Here is a 13,401-nt window from a genome sequence, read left to right on the forward strand (position 1 = left end):
ATTTAAAGATCAGTATTAAAATTTTATTCTTTGTCTTCAAAATTTTAGTATTTCAATACCTCAAAGAAACGGAGACACAGGAACTGAAATTTTTGGGAACCGAAATTAAAAACTTTAATAACATTTTATACCTAAAATACTTCAATTTCAATTAATTAATTTCAACTTTATCTTATGTAGAAATTAAATCAGAACTTCATTCTTATTTCAGTATCTGTCTCTTATTATCAATCTTTCGTCTCTATCTCTCTTCTAAACGCTAAAACGTTTTGTTTGTATAAGTTATATGCAACTTAATTATTGTGATCTTACAATTGTATGTGATGAACAATAATGGAGGTGGGCTTCAATGCTATGTGAAAAGATTTACACCATATCCGTTTGAAAAGTGCTTCAAATGACAAAAAAAACGCAAATTCACCAAGCTAAAGGTTCTTGGAATAACTTCAGCTATTTTCTTTTGTTGATTGACCAAGAGGATGTTATTGCATAAAAGGAAGAAAATCTAAATTGGTTTGTAGGGTGTGTGTGATTTCTTTTACCAGTATTATTACCATTTCATGACCTATGATTTATTATCAATTTATCATCGTATTATTCCCACAATATTAGAACGGTGATATTATAGGTATAAGTGTTTTTATAATTAATTAAGTTGGTATAAATTTAACCAAAAAACACATGTGCATGCATTATTGTTTCTCTTTTTCTACGCTTTTTCAGCACAAACATTTTTATTCATAACATAGAAACACATAGCACATAAATGAAAAATAATAAAAAGAATAATTCTAAACTTATATTAACCGAAAAATAATTGATTCACTTAGTTTGGATAGATAAAAATAAACTTCTTAAATGAACAAAGAGTAGTAAAGGTTTCTTTTATATTATTAATATTATTAAATAATAATAATAATAATAATAATAGATAGATAGATAGTAGTATTTTAAAAAGACCTCTAGAAGCCAATTTTAAGATTGAACAAAATTTAATCAACAGTGTTACATATGATTATAAACTTGTAATAATAATTGAAAAAGACTTACACTGACCTCTAACTTTAAGTAAATATCAAATTTGACCAGTAGAGGTTACAAAGCTTTGGTTGATATTTTGACAAAATGAAATATATTTTTAAAATGAATTTCTGTTCTAAACTTCTGATATAAAATTATCCTGATGTATTTTTTACATGTTAATATTCTTTTTTGTTTCTTATATTTCTTCTAATTGACTATCGAGTCATGTGGTTTTTTATATTTTCTTGGTAATTTATGAATTGCACATGTGCTGCTATGAATTATTGCTTGGTAATCAACCATTTATAAACTATTGAAACCATTTTTACAAAAAAAAAAAGGTTCTCCAATATGAACAGCTATACAATGTAGCAATGCCACACAAGATGTAACACAAAAGGCATTGTTACATTTTGCAGATAATGCTAAAATGGTTCACATAAATACCACAAACCAAGAACATGACCTTATATTCACCTATGACTATGAATATTTCCTTTCATTGCAGGGATCCTGATTCTTCATCACTTGAGCTTGAGCAGAAGCGAATGTGTTTATTCATCGAGCAACCTCCAACTCTTGTGTCGCTGAAATATGCAGTGATCGCCTTCAGTTTTCCATTTAAGTGAACTTTCTCCACCTAGAATCATTGATATAACTTAAGTCTTAAGTCAACTTAAACATCATATAACCTGCATAAACTCTAGTTGATGATAGACACAGACTTACCACATCATACAACATAATAATGATTCATGAGAATACATGTGCTACTTTTGATATTATGTTACAACCCCTTAAGCATCATGTTAATCCTTTTTTGTTTTTTCAATAGGCAAAAAGTTGAAATTTACCTCTAGTGACCATGGTGGACTGGTAGATAGAGATAACTCTGCCAATTGATTGAAATCTACATTTCTTGGAAGGAACATTACAACTTTGGAAGCAATCTCCTTTGCAAGATTGAACAGAGTAAATCTGCACAGAAGCGCATCGAGTCAAATAGGAAAGCAAAAAAAGTTACACAACAAACTAGAAGATGAGTTTAAGAGGTATATAAAGAAACATGACAAGCATCTACACACCCATCATGCGGTTTAAGCATTGTCTTCATGTCATAAGTCGCAACCTTTAAATAATCAGGTCCTCCCCAAGGTGGAGACAAGAAAACCGTATCGGCCTGCAAGATAATATTGTCGTCAGCTACCAAACCTTTTGCAGAAATTTTTTAATTCAGCTACAAGTAAAAGCTAGTAAGGGTAAAGAGGGAGAAAGCGATAAAAACTAATCCATTATGTGGTGAAAAACAAGAAAATGAAAGCATATAACATGGAAAGTTTAGCACCTTTAACTTAGGTGCCAAGACAAAGAAGTCACCGATTATGAAGTTAATTTGATCATCCACCCCATAAATGGCAGCATTATGCCTAGCATAATCAATCTTCAGCGGATCAATATCAATCGCTATCACATGATTGCAACTGAAATATCAAATAATTCAATGGTAAGTACAGATTTGAATAACCACTTTCAAAAAACTGTCCGAGGAAGACCTAAGTATTGGAACAAATTATGATTTTTCTTCCTTAAAAAACTACAAGTCTTATATGAGATGGGTGATACAAATAATATGTTTAGGAAATATTATTAATGGACATCACAAAATTAGAAGTCTTTTTATTTGGTGGTGGGTGTGTGTGCCTATCAAGTATCAACTAGGGATTATTTAGTACTAACCTCTTCACAAATTGGATAGCATTCCCACCAACACCAACAAAACAGTCAATTATAATGCCACTAGCACAACGCTCTGCTTGATGTCGAGCAATAGGCTCTGGAGTGACAGAAAACCATCCTTCCTCATCCATTTTTACACCATCATCAAATCTAGAGAACAAAATATATCTCTGCCACCAATATTTGCCAATTGCAGCAGGATACTCTTCAGGCATTTCTTGAAATTGAACTGCAAAATACAAAAATGGTTTATTACAAAGTACCGGCTGTCAGCTATCGGCAGCACAATGCAGCTGCTTAAGAAAATCTATGTTAATGACTGTCTCACAAGTCATAAGACAATGAAAAATCAATTTATACCAATGTAAGCACCTATATAGTACTCTAGAATTTTATACTACAATAAAGCAAAAAAAAAAAATCTAGGCATCTATTGATTTTATTATTGTATTTGACTCCTAGTAGAACCGAACCATACTGTCATTAAATTGGAGCCAATTAGTCAAGACGTTCAGTAGAACAGCAAGCAGATTGCAGAACCCAGATAAATGGCAGAAGCAGTTAGCAATAACTGAAGTTTTTTGTAACAAACCTTCAGTTTCACTATAGGATTTTCTTCTCTGCCTATGTCTCCTTTTCACTTTATTGCCCTCTTTTGACGTGGATGGATCAAACTCGATATATTCAGGTGTATCAATAACCATGTTTTCTAAGTGTTTATAATTAACCTCTGATGCTGCCTGTATGTTTCCTTCATTGGAACTGTGAAGAATTTCAATTGTCAGGAAAGCAAATAAATACAAAGAAAGGTCATTGAGACAAGAATTTTCACAATATGCCTTTGCTAATTGTTCACAAACAAGAATTACTTCATTTACACTAACTTAAAATTGAAGAACAGTTACCTAATTGTGTGCTCCATAGCATTTGATACTGAGGAGCATGAAACTCCACCGTTGGAACTACTTCTCTCAAGATACTCATCAGAATGATCCACCAATTGCTCCTCGCTATGTGTAGTGAGATCGGAAACCAACTTGCCACCAACTTCGATACTAGTTGAATACTCATCATGTTGCTTTCCTTCTGACTCCTCTTCAATCAAGGTTTCATGGGGTGCTTTAGTGTTATTTTGTGTTTTGCACTCCTCTGCTTCCTTTAAAGCCCTGCCATCGTCTAATTCAATGGACTCAACAATTGCTAGATGCTCCATCCCTGGGGGTGGGTCCCATGTAGAAGTCTGTGTTGTGGTATTATAGAAGTATTTTCTCATGTAGAAAGTATCCCAAAACACCATCCAATCTCCGAGTTCGCCAAGATAATTTGACATGTTGATTTGGCCACATCCAGTCCCTTCTATACTCATGGTAACCAATTCTGATTCATTAGTTGGTGGATGCCAAGTGCCAGCATCATCATCATTGCAAATGGTCTCACTCTCGGTCGTCTCTTTGCTAACAATTGGTGAAATTTCTAAACATTCAACGCCAATTAAGCTTTCATCGTGTTTTATCCCACAATAACTGGCGCTGGGACTTGTCAAGTGGCTTCCAGCAGAGACTCCGGTGGCCAAAGCTGGTGGAATTTTTAAATCAACACATGCATTGTTGATTAGAGAGTCACTATCCGGGGTTTCATTAGTTGCTGCCTCAATTATATCTTCATCATGTTTCTCTGCAGTGCAGCATGCTGAATTATCTCCTTCAACAGAGGCACATCGAGTCATATCAATCTCCATTACACTGCAGTAAGATGATTCACTTTGGCCCAGCATTGATACACAAGATACAGAACTGCTTGCCTTATCATGAAATTCAGCAGCAGATACAACCTCCTCTGCAGTATGACAAGTACGCCGAAGCTTTGAACGTGAGCCCTTTTTTTTACCTTTCCCTGGTCCACTTTTCTATGACAAAACAAAAAACAAAATTAGTACCACATTTTGGAATTGATAATCTAAGAATATGAATAGAGCAGAAAATGAATGATAGCAGAGAATAAGTGATGATGCTCAAGTTGAAAACAAAAAGAAAAGATTTGCCACAAGAAAAAACAAAACAAGGTTATGTCCTTTATAGGAATCATGCAGAGTGGTACTGCATCAAAACACAATTCACTATGAAGACAAATCATTCAGCTATGTAACTTTAAGAATGCAGCTTAATCATCAGTTATAGTTACACTAAGCCTGAGCCAGGGCATTCCCATCATCTAAATACCAATTAACTATATGTGACATTGCATAAGACACGAACCATTTAGGAAAAAAATTTAATCGGATAATATAACTAGTTGCAATCATACCTCTTTGGTTGTGTGAAAGGAAAGAGGGAGACCCAATTCACTCATCTGTTTGTTAAGTTCCAAATCCTCAGGTTCGAGAAGATCGCTCCAATCTGCAAAATACAAAGGGCAAAACAAAAGATATATAATGATTAAATAAACTCTCCTAGCACTAGAATGCAAATTAATCTACCATGATCAAGGTGTAATCATTTGTTATCTAATAACTCTCATTTTCATTAAAACAAACACGTAGTCTTCAAACTAAAAGACACTGTTTTATTTTCAAAAGAAAGATAAAAGAAAAAAAAGAATCACTTGCCAGGAACAAGGTTCGAGCTGTCATTTTCATTGTCATTGTCATTGCCATTGCCATGAACTTCAGCCGATTTCTAATATCACAATGAAAAAATATATATATAAATATCAAGATATCAAATATCAACCATGCTAGTTACAGATAAATATTCAGATGACAGTGACAATCATAATAAAAACATAAACTTGATGTTCTTTTTTTCGTGTCAGACCAAAAAAAAAAAAAAACTACTTACAGAGCCTTCTAGTGGGAGAGAACCCGGAGAACCATCATCCCTGCAGGTAAATAAAAAAAATGATACATATCATGACCAAATTTCAAAAAAGGAGTAAACTTTACTTATTCATTTTCATAATAACAATTTCAAATCAGCAAAAGGAAAAAAATGATACTTTTCATTGAAGTTTTTAACTTTTACGAAGTAGCTAACAATAAGAGTGAAAAGGAATAGAAGAGGAAAAGAGAGAGTAGAGAGTAACCATAGAAAGACTTGTGTGATTTTGAAGAGAGAACCGAGAGCTTCGATGGCGGGTCCTTCCGTAACCATATTAATGGAAAACCAACAGAGAGTGTCGGAATTGAAACTAGAACAAAGGAAGACGATGACTTCGTTCTAACTTCAGTTTGTTCTCTCTCTCTCTCTCTCTCTGATTGAGTTTTTTATTCTTCTTTTCTTTCTCCTCTCAGACTCTGAGTTATGGGTTTCGGTTTTGGCTCTAAGAATATATAAAAAAAAATGGTTTTAATGTTCTACAAATACGAAGTGAGACAAGGATATAAAATAGAGAGTATAAGAAAATAATAATAATTGTGAACAATATGAATAATTGATTAAAAAAAGATAAAATTAAAATAAAAATTAAATTATTAATTAATTATTTAATTTTAGATTTTAAAATTTAAAAAATTAGGATTACTATTTAAATGTATTTACATTAAGTCATGAAAGAAACGCATTTATATTATGTACAGTTATTTTTAGTGTTACTATAATTTTTAATATACACACAAAATCTGCTGTCATTATTTTCCAGTCCTTATTTCGTGCCGTTGTACCTCCGTTGGCTGTACTGACGCCGCCACAGCATTCTATCAAAGTCTCATTTGGTGTTGCTGTAATAAGAAAAAGAAGAATAGGGTGTTCATTTTTTGGTTTGAACACACTTTACGACGGAGATGTTTAGATCAACGAAAACCGATTCCATATCGTCAAGCAGCTCGGTGAAGGTGGCAACGCCTATGTCTTCCTTGTCAAGGACGTTCTCGCCGACATCTCTGGCGGTTTTTTTGCCAAGCTCAAACAGTCCTTTTATATTTTTGGTTGGCTCTTTTTTTCTTTCTTCACCTGTCATTGCTTTGAATTGTGTTGTTTCGTTACTATTATTTTTTTTTAAAATCGGCATTGTTTAATAGTATCGATGATAGATCAGATCTGCATGAAGGGTATCGCCTACCATCATCCTCACCAGTGGCTGCTGCTCTGGTAGTTGTCGAACCGTTGAAGGAACAACACCAGTGTTAATCGTTGCATCGTTTTTACCACGGTCTTTCAATGAAGTTACTTCAATGGCAAATTCAGGATGATCATTTTAGTAGGCATGCAGATGGTTATTTAAATTCTTACGTGGATGGTTATTTGATAGGATTGAGTTTAGTTATATATAATTAAAATATGTTAGATGTTTAATTCACTAGGTATGTGGATGATTATTTTTATCCTTAAGTAGATGTTATTTTCACTAGAAGTGAGCGACGTCGGTGACGGTGTGTGACAAGTCAAGCAGCGACGGCGAAGAGGAGCCCGACGGCACCGTTCGTTTCTGGTCTAGAGAAGAGCGACGCTGATGAGAGTCCTTGTTGACGAACCAACGACGGTGAGGAGGATTCCAACAGCGACGATGGGCTGATTGGCAACCAAGCGACGGTGACGATGGTAGAAGATTTGGGAGAGAAACCGGTGCTTTGGTAAATTAGAAAATAATAGATGGTTAAAATTTTTTAATTACTCAATAAAATTTTTTTGTTAGATAATTTAGGTGAAGTGTTTTTTTTTTCTTTTATTTCATTAGGCCAAATTTCAACCCCGTTGTTCAGATTTTTCGTTGTCTACTTAGCGAAGTGGTAAAATAAAAATTAAAAACTCACGTGTAATTATTTTGTGAAGTTGATACTTAATAATTGAAAGTCAAAAGTTGTTAGATTGACAATTTGATCAAATTTATTAAATTATCTTACGACTATTAACTTTATATTAACACAATTGCAAATGGATTTTCACCATCCAAAACTTATTAACCATTATATATTTATATATCTATAAAAAATTAATTAAATAAAATATATTTACATAAATTATATGTTAGATTAATTTTTTTGTGTATATATATTTTTAAATTTGTTTGACAAAATTTACAATATTTATATCAAATTAAATGTATTTTTTTAAAAAATGATTTAAGTAGTTAGTTAATATGTATAATTAATTTTGTAAATATAATTAACCTATAATTCAATATTTTGTGTAAAATATTTTTGAACAAATTCAATCTTTATCAATTTTTGGTATTATTGGTACATGTTATATTAAAGAGAAAAAATAACAAAGATATTTTGTGACTATAAATAGTTAAATACTTATTTAAGGGAATGTACTACTTTATTTTTAATAATTTTTACATTTTCTTCTCACATGAAAATCTATTTTCTATAGAATTATCCATAGATTTGTATGCTGACTTTTTTTGTGGATAGGCTATTATGAATTATTTACCATTTATTTTTGCACACTCTAGGAATTGAAGTTAATATTAACCTTAATTATAAAACAAGAATAATCTTTTATAAAGGTAAAATATCGGCTAAAAACTTTTATAAATAATTTTCATTTTTCCCTTTGGATAAAGGGGACTAATGTACAGATGAAACAACAAATCTAAATAAAAACATTTCTCCTTCCAAATTACCTCTTTAAGGAAGTTACTTAATGCTGATATTTATTTATATTTTTATAATTTTAAAAAATTATTGTGAATGTATGCGAAATCACAATAATGATGACATTTTTTTATAAATAATTGATTGATAGTCTATTTTCTCTTACACTAATCATATTAAAATTAAATCACTGTTTAAAAAAATATAAATTAGCTCTTACAATAATATTGAAGATACAATTATTTCTTTCTTTTATAAAAATCACCTGTTTATCTTAATTTCTAATAATAAAATTATTTAAAATTACCTCGTATTAACTTTCAAGTAAAACCAATAAAAATTTAGATTATGTTACGTGTAAACTAAAATTAGTCTCTAAAGTCAACCACTAGCATAAAATATATATTAAAATATAAATATACATTAAAAATAAATTAAATTACACATGTATTTATATATAAATACATTGGTGGCTAATTTTAATATATAAATCATAGTTATAAGAACCGAACTGATAATTAAACTGATTAGACTACTGATTTACTGATTTACTAGTTCAATCGATAAATTACTGGTTAAACCAATAAAACTGGTCCTATATAAATAAAAAATATAAAATAATAAAAAATTTGAAAAAAATTTAAAATACATATCATCAATAATATGTTAATTTGACACAATAAAAATAATAATCTTTAAAATTAGTTGTACTACTACAATTAAATTAATGTTCTCGGACAATATTCAATCACTCCTGAATTCACCATCAATGATGGCATGTTCATCCAACTTATAGCAGGTAATAATAATAATAATCCTATCCTTGTCATATAGTTTTAGTTCATATATATGATCACATTATTCAAATTAAAGTCTTAGCCTTTCAAAATCACATTATACTATTGATTCTTTTTTCTAATTTCAAAACTAACAATAAATTTTCCAATACTATGCAGCAACATTATTATTAAAGGCATCACCATCAACAAAAAAATCAACAATCTGCCATTAACTAGTTCAACAATATAACAAATATAACTCAACAATATATACATAATCAACAATCTGCCACTAACCTATCAGTTATTCACTCCCTTCATCAAATTAAAATCCAACTAAATAACTAAAAAAAACAGAGAACATACCTCACAGTTTGGAGACCAACCTGGATGAGGCAGATTCCGGCGACGGAGAGACAGCACCGCAGCAGCGACGGAGGAGACGCGACGGAAAGGTAGCACCGCAGCAGCGACGCAGGAGACGCGACGACGATGACGAGAGACGCGGAGCCACGAACCCGACGTACTCGGACACACTGTGAAGCCGGCGAGACGAAGCAGAGGAAGAGAGTCTTCGAGACTGAGAGAGACTGCGAGGAAGAGAGTGTTGGTGTGATGAGGGGAGGAAGAGACTCGAGAAGTTGAGACTCGAGATTGTTGGTGTGATGAGGTGAGGAAGAGAGGCTTCCAGGGGTCAGGGGAGGGGTACTGGGGATTGGGGTAGCCGTTTAGGCAGGGTTAGGGCTTTTTCTCTTTAAAGAAACAAAACGACAGCGTTTTCGGTAAGAAAAAAAATGATTTCCGAACCGGCCGGGTTTCACAAAATCACCGGTTTTCCGGTTTTAATCCAAAACCGGGCGGTTCAAACGGTTCTCTCCGATTTTGTTCCTATGCGGTCGATTTACTCAATCGGACCGGCAAAATAACCGGATTACCGGTTTTCTGGTCGAACCGGCAGATCCGGTCCGGTTCTTATAACTATTGACTGCTTAAAAAAACACATTTCATATAATTTTCTTTAGCTTAAAAAAAAAAGAGCTTTTTTATGAACCCGCGCTCTTAGACAGAGACGCTGATGAGAACAGTTGAAGACGGTGGCGGCATAGAGGACGAGGAGATGGTGGTTCCGACGGCGGAAAGCGGAAGCAGAGACTCCAATGCTTCTTCATCGGAGGAATGTCCGTTCCGGTTGCTGCGAGACGCGAAGGCTTCTGCAGAGAGCATCGTGTCGGAGATGCTGTCTTTTAAAAGAGATGGAAAACCTAAATCGCTCCTCAGAGAACTCATTTCTCAGATGCTCCTCCAATTCCTCAATCTCCGTCAGGTTCATTACGCCGTCGCACTCTTTTCCCTCTTAGGGTTTCGCAATTTCATATTTAACAACGCATCAGCATATTAAGTTACAAGAACAAAAAGAATATATATGTAGTTTGCATAGTTAGATTGTTTTTTAGAGCAATGATAATATCCTCAGGCTGTTAGAAGTTTCCGAAGTAGTTAGTTAGTTAATAGCTAGGGTGTTGAATTCAGTTATGGATTCACAAACTCTACTTTTTGAGCTATTAACAAATCGAGCTGTGAATGAGAGTATTCAGCTTATGACTGTTGGAATACAAATTAGTAGCCGTGACTGTTAAGCGAGCTGAGCTGAGCTTGGCAAACTTGTGTTCAGCTCGATGATAATATCATCTGCTCATTTGCCGCTTCTGAATTAGTTAGTTAGTTAGTTAGTTAGCTAGCTATTGAACAAGGTTCGATTTTCCCAGACGAATTCGCGAACATAGCTTGTTGAGCTACAGTTTCTGTGAGATTTTGTATTGACTAGGAATTGAAAACCGTTTAGATCTTGTAGTGAGTCAACTACATGGATCAAATAATGTCATTATGCGCTATCATGACTAATATCCATGTTTATATCACAGATAAATCGTTCTATACTGGTTGAGGAAGAACGTGTTAGAAGCGAAACTGAGAGTGCAAAGGTGCCTTTGGAGTCTACAACCCTGCAGCTTCACAATCTGATGTATGAGAAGAGTTATTATGTCAAAGCAATAAAGGCTTGCAAAGAATTAACAACAAAATATCCTGATATTGAATTGGTGTCCGAGGAAGAGTTTTTTCGTGATGCGCCTGAAGAAGTCAAGGGCTGTGTTCTGTCAAATCACAGTGCTCATGATCTGATGCTTAAAAGGCTCAATTTTGAGCTATCCCAGGTGACAATGGGATACCCTTAAAAAGTTACTAGCCCACTTTGATGCTGTTTTTGTTTTTAAAATTTTGTTATGATGCTAATAAGGAAAATCATGATAGAATATTTAACTTTCATGCTTCAATATATTACTGATTTACTTAACTGCTTTAGATTTTGGCTTCTTTGCCATTTGCTTTGTTTATCAAAATGAAGAATTTGATCAGAGTTTCTTGATTAGGAGGTATCATTGATGCATTTCGAATTTATGTTGAACATGACAAAGAGTAACTTATATATGGCATTTAAGCTGCAGATATTTAAGGCTACTCATGTAATAAGCATCTATCTGTAATATCTCAAACTTGAAATTTTCTTCTCTCATTTGCTTTCTTAGCATTTTCACTGGAGAGCAATATATGTGATTATAATTTCTTATTTCACAATTTTTTTTATCAGCGCAAAAAGCTCTGTAAACTTCATGAAAAACTAGAACAAAAGAAGAAAACCCTTTCGGAGACAATTGCAAAGCGAAAGAAGTTTTTGTCAACTCTCCCTTCAAATTTCAAGCCTCTTAAGAAAGCTTCCTTACCAGTACAAAATCAACTAGGCTTGGAGCATACTAAGAAAATAAAGCGGCATCATTCTGCGGAATTGCTTCCACAACCTCTTTATGTAATTTTCTCACAGTTGTCAGCTCAAAAGGAAGCATTTGGAGAAGCTATTGATCTGGAGATTATAGGAAACGTGAAAGATGCTCAAGCTTTAGCACATCATCAAGCTCTTAAGGACAATGGTAAGTAAAAGTTGTATCATTTCTATTAATTATCGACTAGCATCTATGTTATCTAGTTCCCTTGCTCGCTCAATGTCGTTGCACTGTTGATCCACAGGATTATAAACTTGAAACTCTTTAGTATCATATAGATTAATCAACTTCAGACCAGAATATCGCTCCTATTAAATATTTTAGGACAGTAATTGTTGAAAATCAAATGTATATACTATATAGTTTCTGTTATATAGGTATCGAGCTTCACCAAGAACTGGTGGTCATCGTGGGTAATGATAGGGTCATAAGCATTTGAAATTTGAATATTATAATCCTGACCATTCCTTAGATGTCCTCTTTATTATATGACATTGTTTTGTGCTTTAGGTATTTCCACATGTTCCGAATTGGAAGATGATGAACATGATGAAGATGCTCAGAGACCGGGCAAAAGGCCGAGGAGGGTTCAAGACAGAGAGAGTCTTGACCAGGCAGGAATATTTGAAGTTCATCCACTTCAAATTGTTCTCCATGTTTATGACAATGAGGTTTCTGAACTGAAGTCTGCAAAACTCATTACTCTGAAATTCGAATACATATTGCAGTTGAATATTATATGTGTTGGAACGGAAGAATCCAACAATGGTCCAGAGAATGACATTTTATGCAATTTATTCCCTGACGACACTGGTTGCGAGCTTCCTCACCAGGTTTGCGTGGTTTCGTATTATTTATTGATTATCTTGTTTATATCTACATGTAACCTTTCTTTCATTTTTTTAATCTTTTGTATATATATTCTTTATTGAATGATGATGATGCAGTCAGCCAAACTCGTTGTTGGGGATTCCATAATGTTCATTCGTGATAGAACTTCCCGCCCTTACAAATGGGCTCAACACCTTGCCGGAATCAATTTCTTGCCAGAGGTGTCTCCTCTGCTGCTGATGAGCCGTGAAACTCAAGAGAACAGTGATGCAGCCAAGGATGAAGATGTTATATCTGGCTTTTTGCCAAACCGCCAACACATCCGAGTACATACAATTCTGCAGAGAATTCGTTCAAAGAGAAAAACTCAGTTGGCTCTCTCCTGAGTCACTACTATACTGTGCTTATAGCTTTAGAATATGAAGGACTCTTCTGGGTATTCAATGAAGAAATGCTTTCTAATACTTATTTATTTTTAGTCCCACCTTTACTTTGGTTCCCACTTGTCCTTGGTGTAAATTTTTGTAGTGTATCTTGTATGTGAATCGTCTAACCCAGAGGAATAAGTTTAAAAGGGTATGTTGCAGGTCCACCCATATTCTTGATGATATGCTAGTGTTGTTTTTGGTAGAACTATTCTTAATTCTTGCTATTATTT

General features: G+C 33.6%; 2 protein-coding genes across 3 annotated transcripts; one reads left to right on the plus strand and one right to left on the minus strand.

Annotated features, from left to right (window-relative positions):
- Window positions 1-1,307: 1,307 nt before the first annotated feature.
- LOC112697833 (uncharacterized) lies at window positions 1,308-9,797 on the minus strand. 2 transcript variants are annotated; one of them, XM_025751188.3, is made up of 12 exons: window positions 9,442-9,797; window positions 5,842-6,078; window positions 5,598-5,637; window positions 5,366-5,435; window positions 5,065-5,156; window positions 3,666-4,666; window positions 3,353-3,522; window positions 2,761-2,989; window positions 2,369-2,504; window positions 2,109-2,203; window positions 1,878-2,001; window positions 1,308-1,663 (listed from the first exon to the last, which is right to left on the minus strand). In XM_025751188.3, the coding sequence occupies exons 2-12, from the start codon at window positions 5,907-5,909 to the stop codon at window positions 1,523-1,525; spliced, it is 2,166 nt and encodes a 721-aa protein (XP_025606973.1). In that variant the 5' UTR covers window positions 5,910-6,078; window positions 9,442-9,797; the 3' UTR covers window positions 1,308-1,522. The 2 variants fall into 2 exon arrangements, with proteins under 2 accessions (XP_025606973.1, XP_025606974.1); XM_025751189.3 differs by lacking the exon at window positions 5,842-6,078 and having other exon boundaries at window positions 9,442-9,573.
- On the plus strand, window positions 9,767-13,373 carry LOC112697835 (THO complex subunit 5A-like). The gene is made up of 5 exons (XM_025751191.3): window positions 9,767-10,399; window positions 10,998-11,288; window positions 11,723-12,059; window positions 12,423-12,745; window positions 12,860-13,373. The coding sequence occupies exons 1-5, from the start codon at window positions 10,151-10,153 to the stop codon at window positions 13,127-13,129; spliced, it is 1,470 nt and encodes a 489-aa protein (XP_025606976.1). The 5' UTR covers window positions 9,767-10,150; the 3' UTR covers window positions 13,130-13,373.
- The last annotated feature ends 28 nt before the right edge of the window (window positions 13,374-13,401 follow it).

The sequence above is a fragment of the Arachis hypogaea genome, chromosome 16, assembly GCF_003086295.3.
Source record: "Arachis hypogaea cultivar Tifrunner chromosome 16, arahy.Tifrunner.gnm2.J5K5, whole genome shotgun sequence".
NCBI lineage: Eukaryota > Viridiplantae > Streptophyta > Magnoliopsida > Fabales > Fabaceae > Arachis > Arachis hypogaea.

Excerpts from the sequence above, each read along its gene's own strand:
- LOC112697833 (XM_025751188.3), bottom strand. The coding sequence starts at position 5,909 with ATGGTTACGGAAGGACCCGCCATCGAAGCTCTCGGTTCTCTCTTCAAA. Across the intron at positions 3,523-3,665 it reads GCTATGGAGCACACAATTAG|TTCCAATGAAGGAAACATAC; the intron begins GTAACTGTTCTT and ends AATTCTTCACAG. Across the intron at positions 1,664-1,877 it reads GTCCACCATGGTCACTAGAG|GTGGAGAAAGTTCACTTAAA; the intron begins GTAAATTTCAAC and ends CAATGATTCTAG.
- LOC112697835 (XM_025751191.3), top strand. The coding sequence starts at position 10,151 with ATGAGAACAGTTGAAGACGGTGGCGGCATAGAGGACGAGGAGATGGTG. Across the intron at positions 12,060-12,422 it reads TCAAGCTCTTAAGGACAATG|GTATTTCCACATGTTCCGAA; the intron begins GTAAGTAAAAGT and ends TTTGTGCTTTAG. Across the intron at positions 12,746-12,859 it reads GTTGCGAGCTTCCTCACCAG|TCAGCCAAACTCGTTGTTGG; the intron begins GTTTGCGTGGTT and ends ATGATGATGCAG.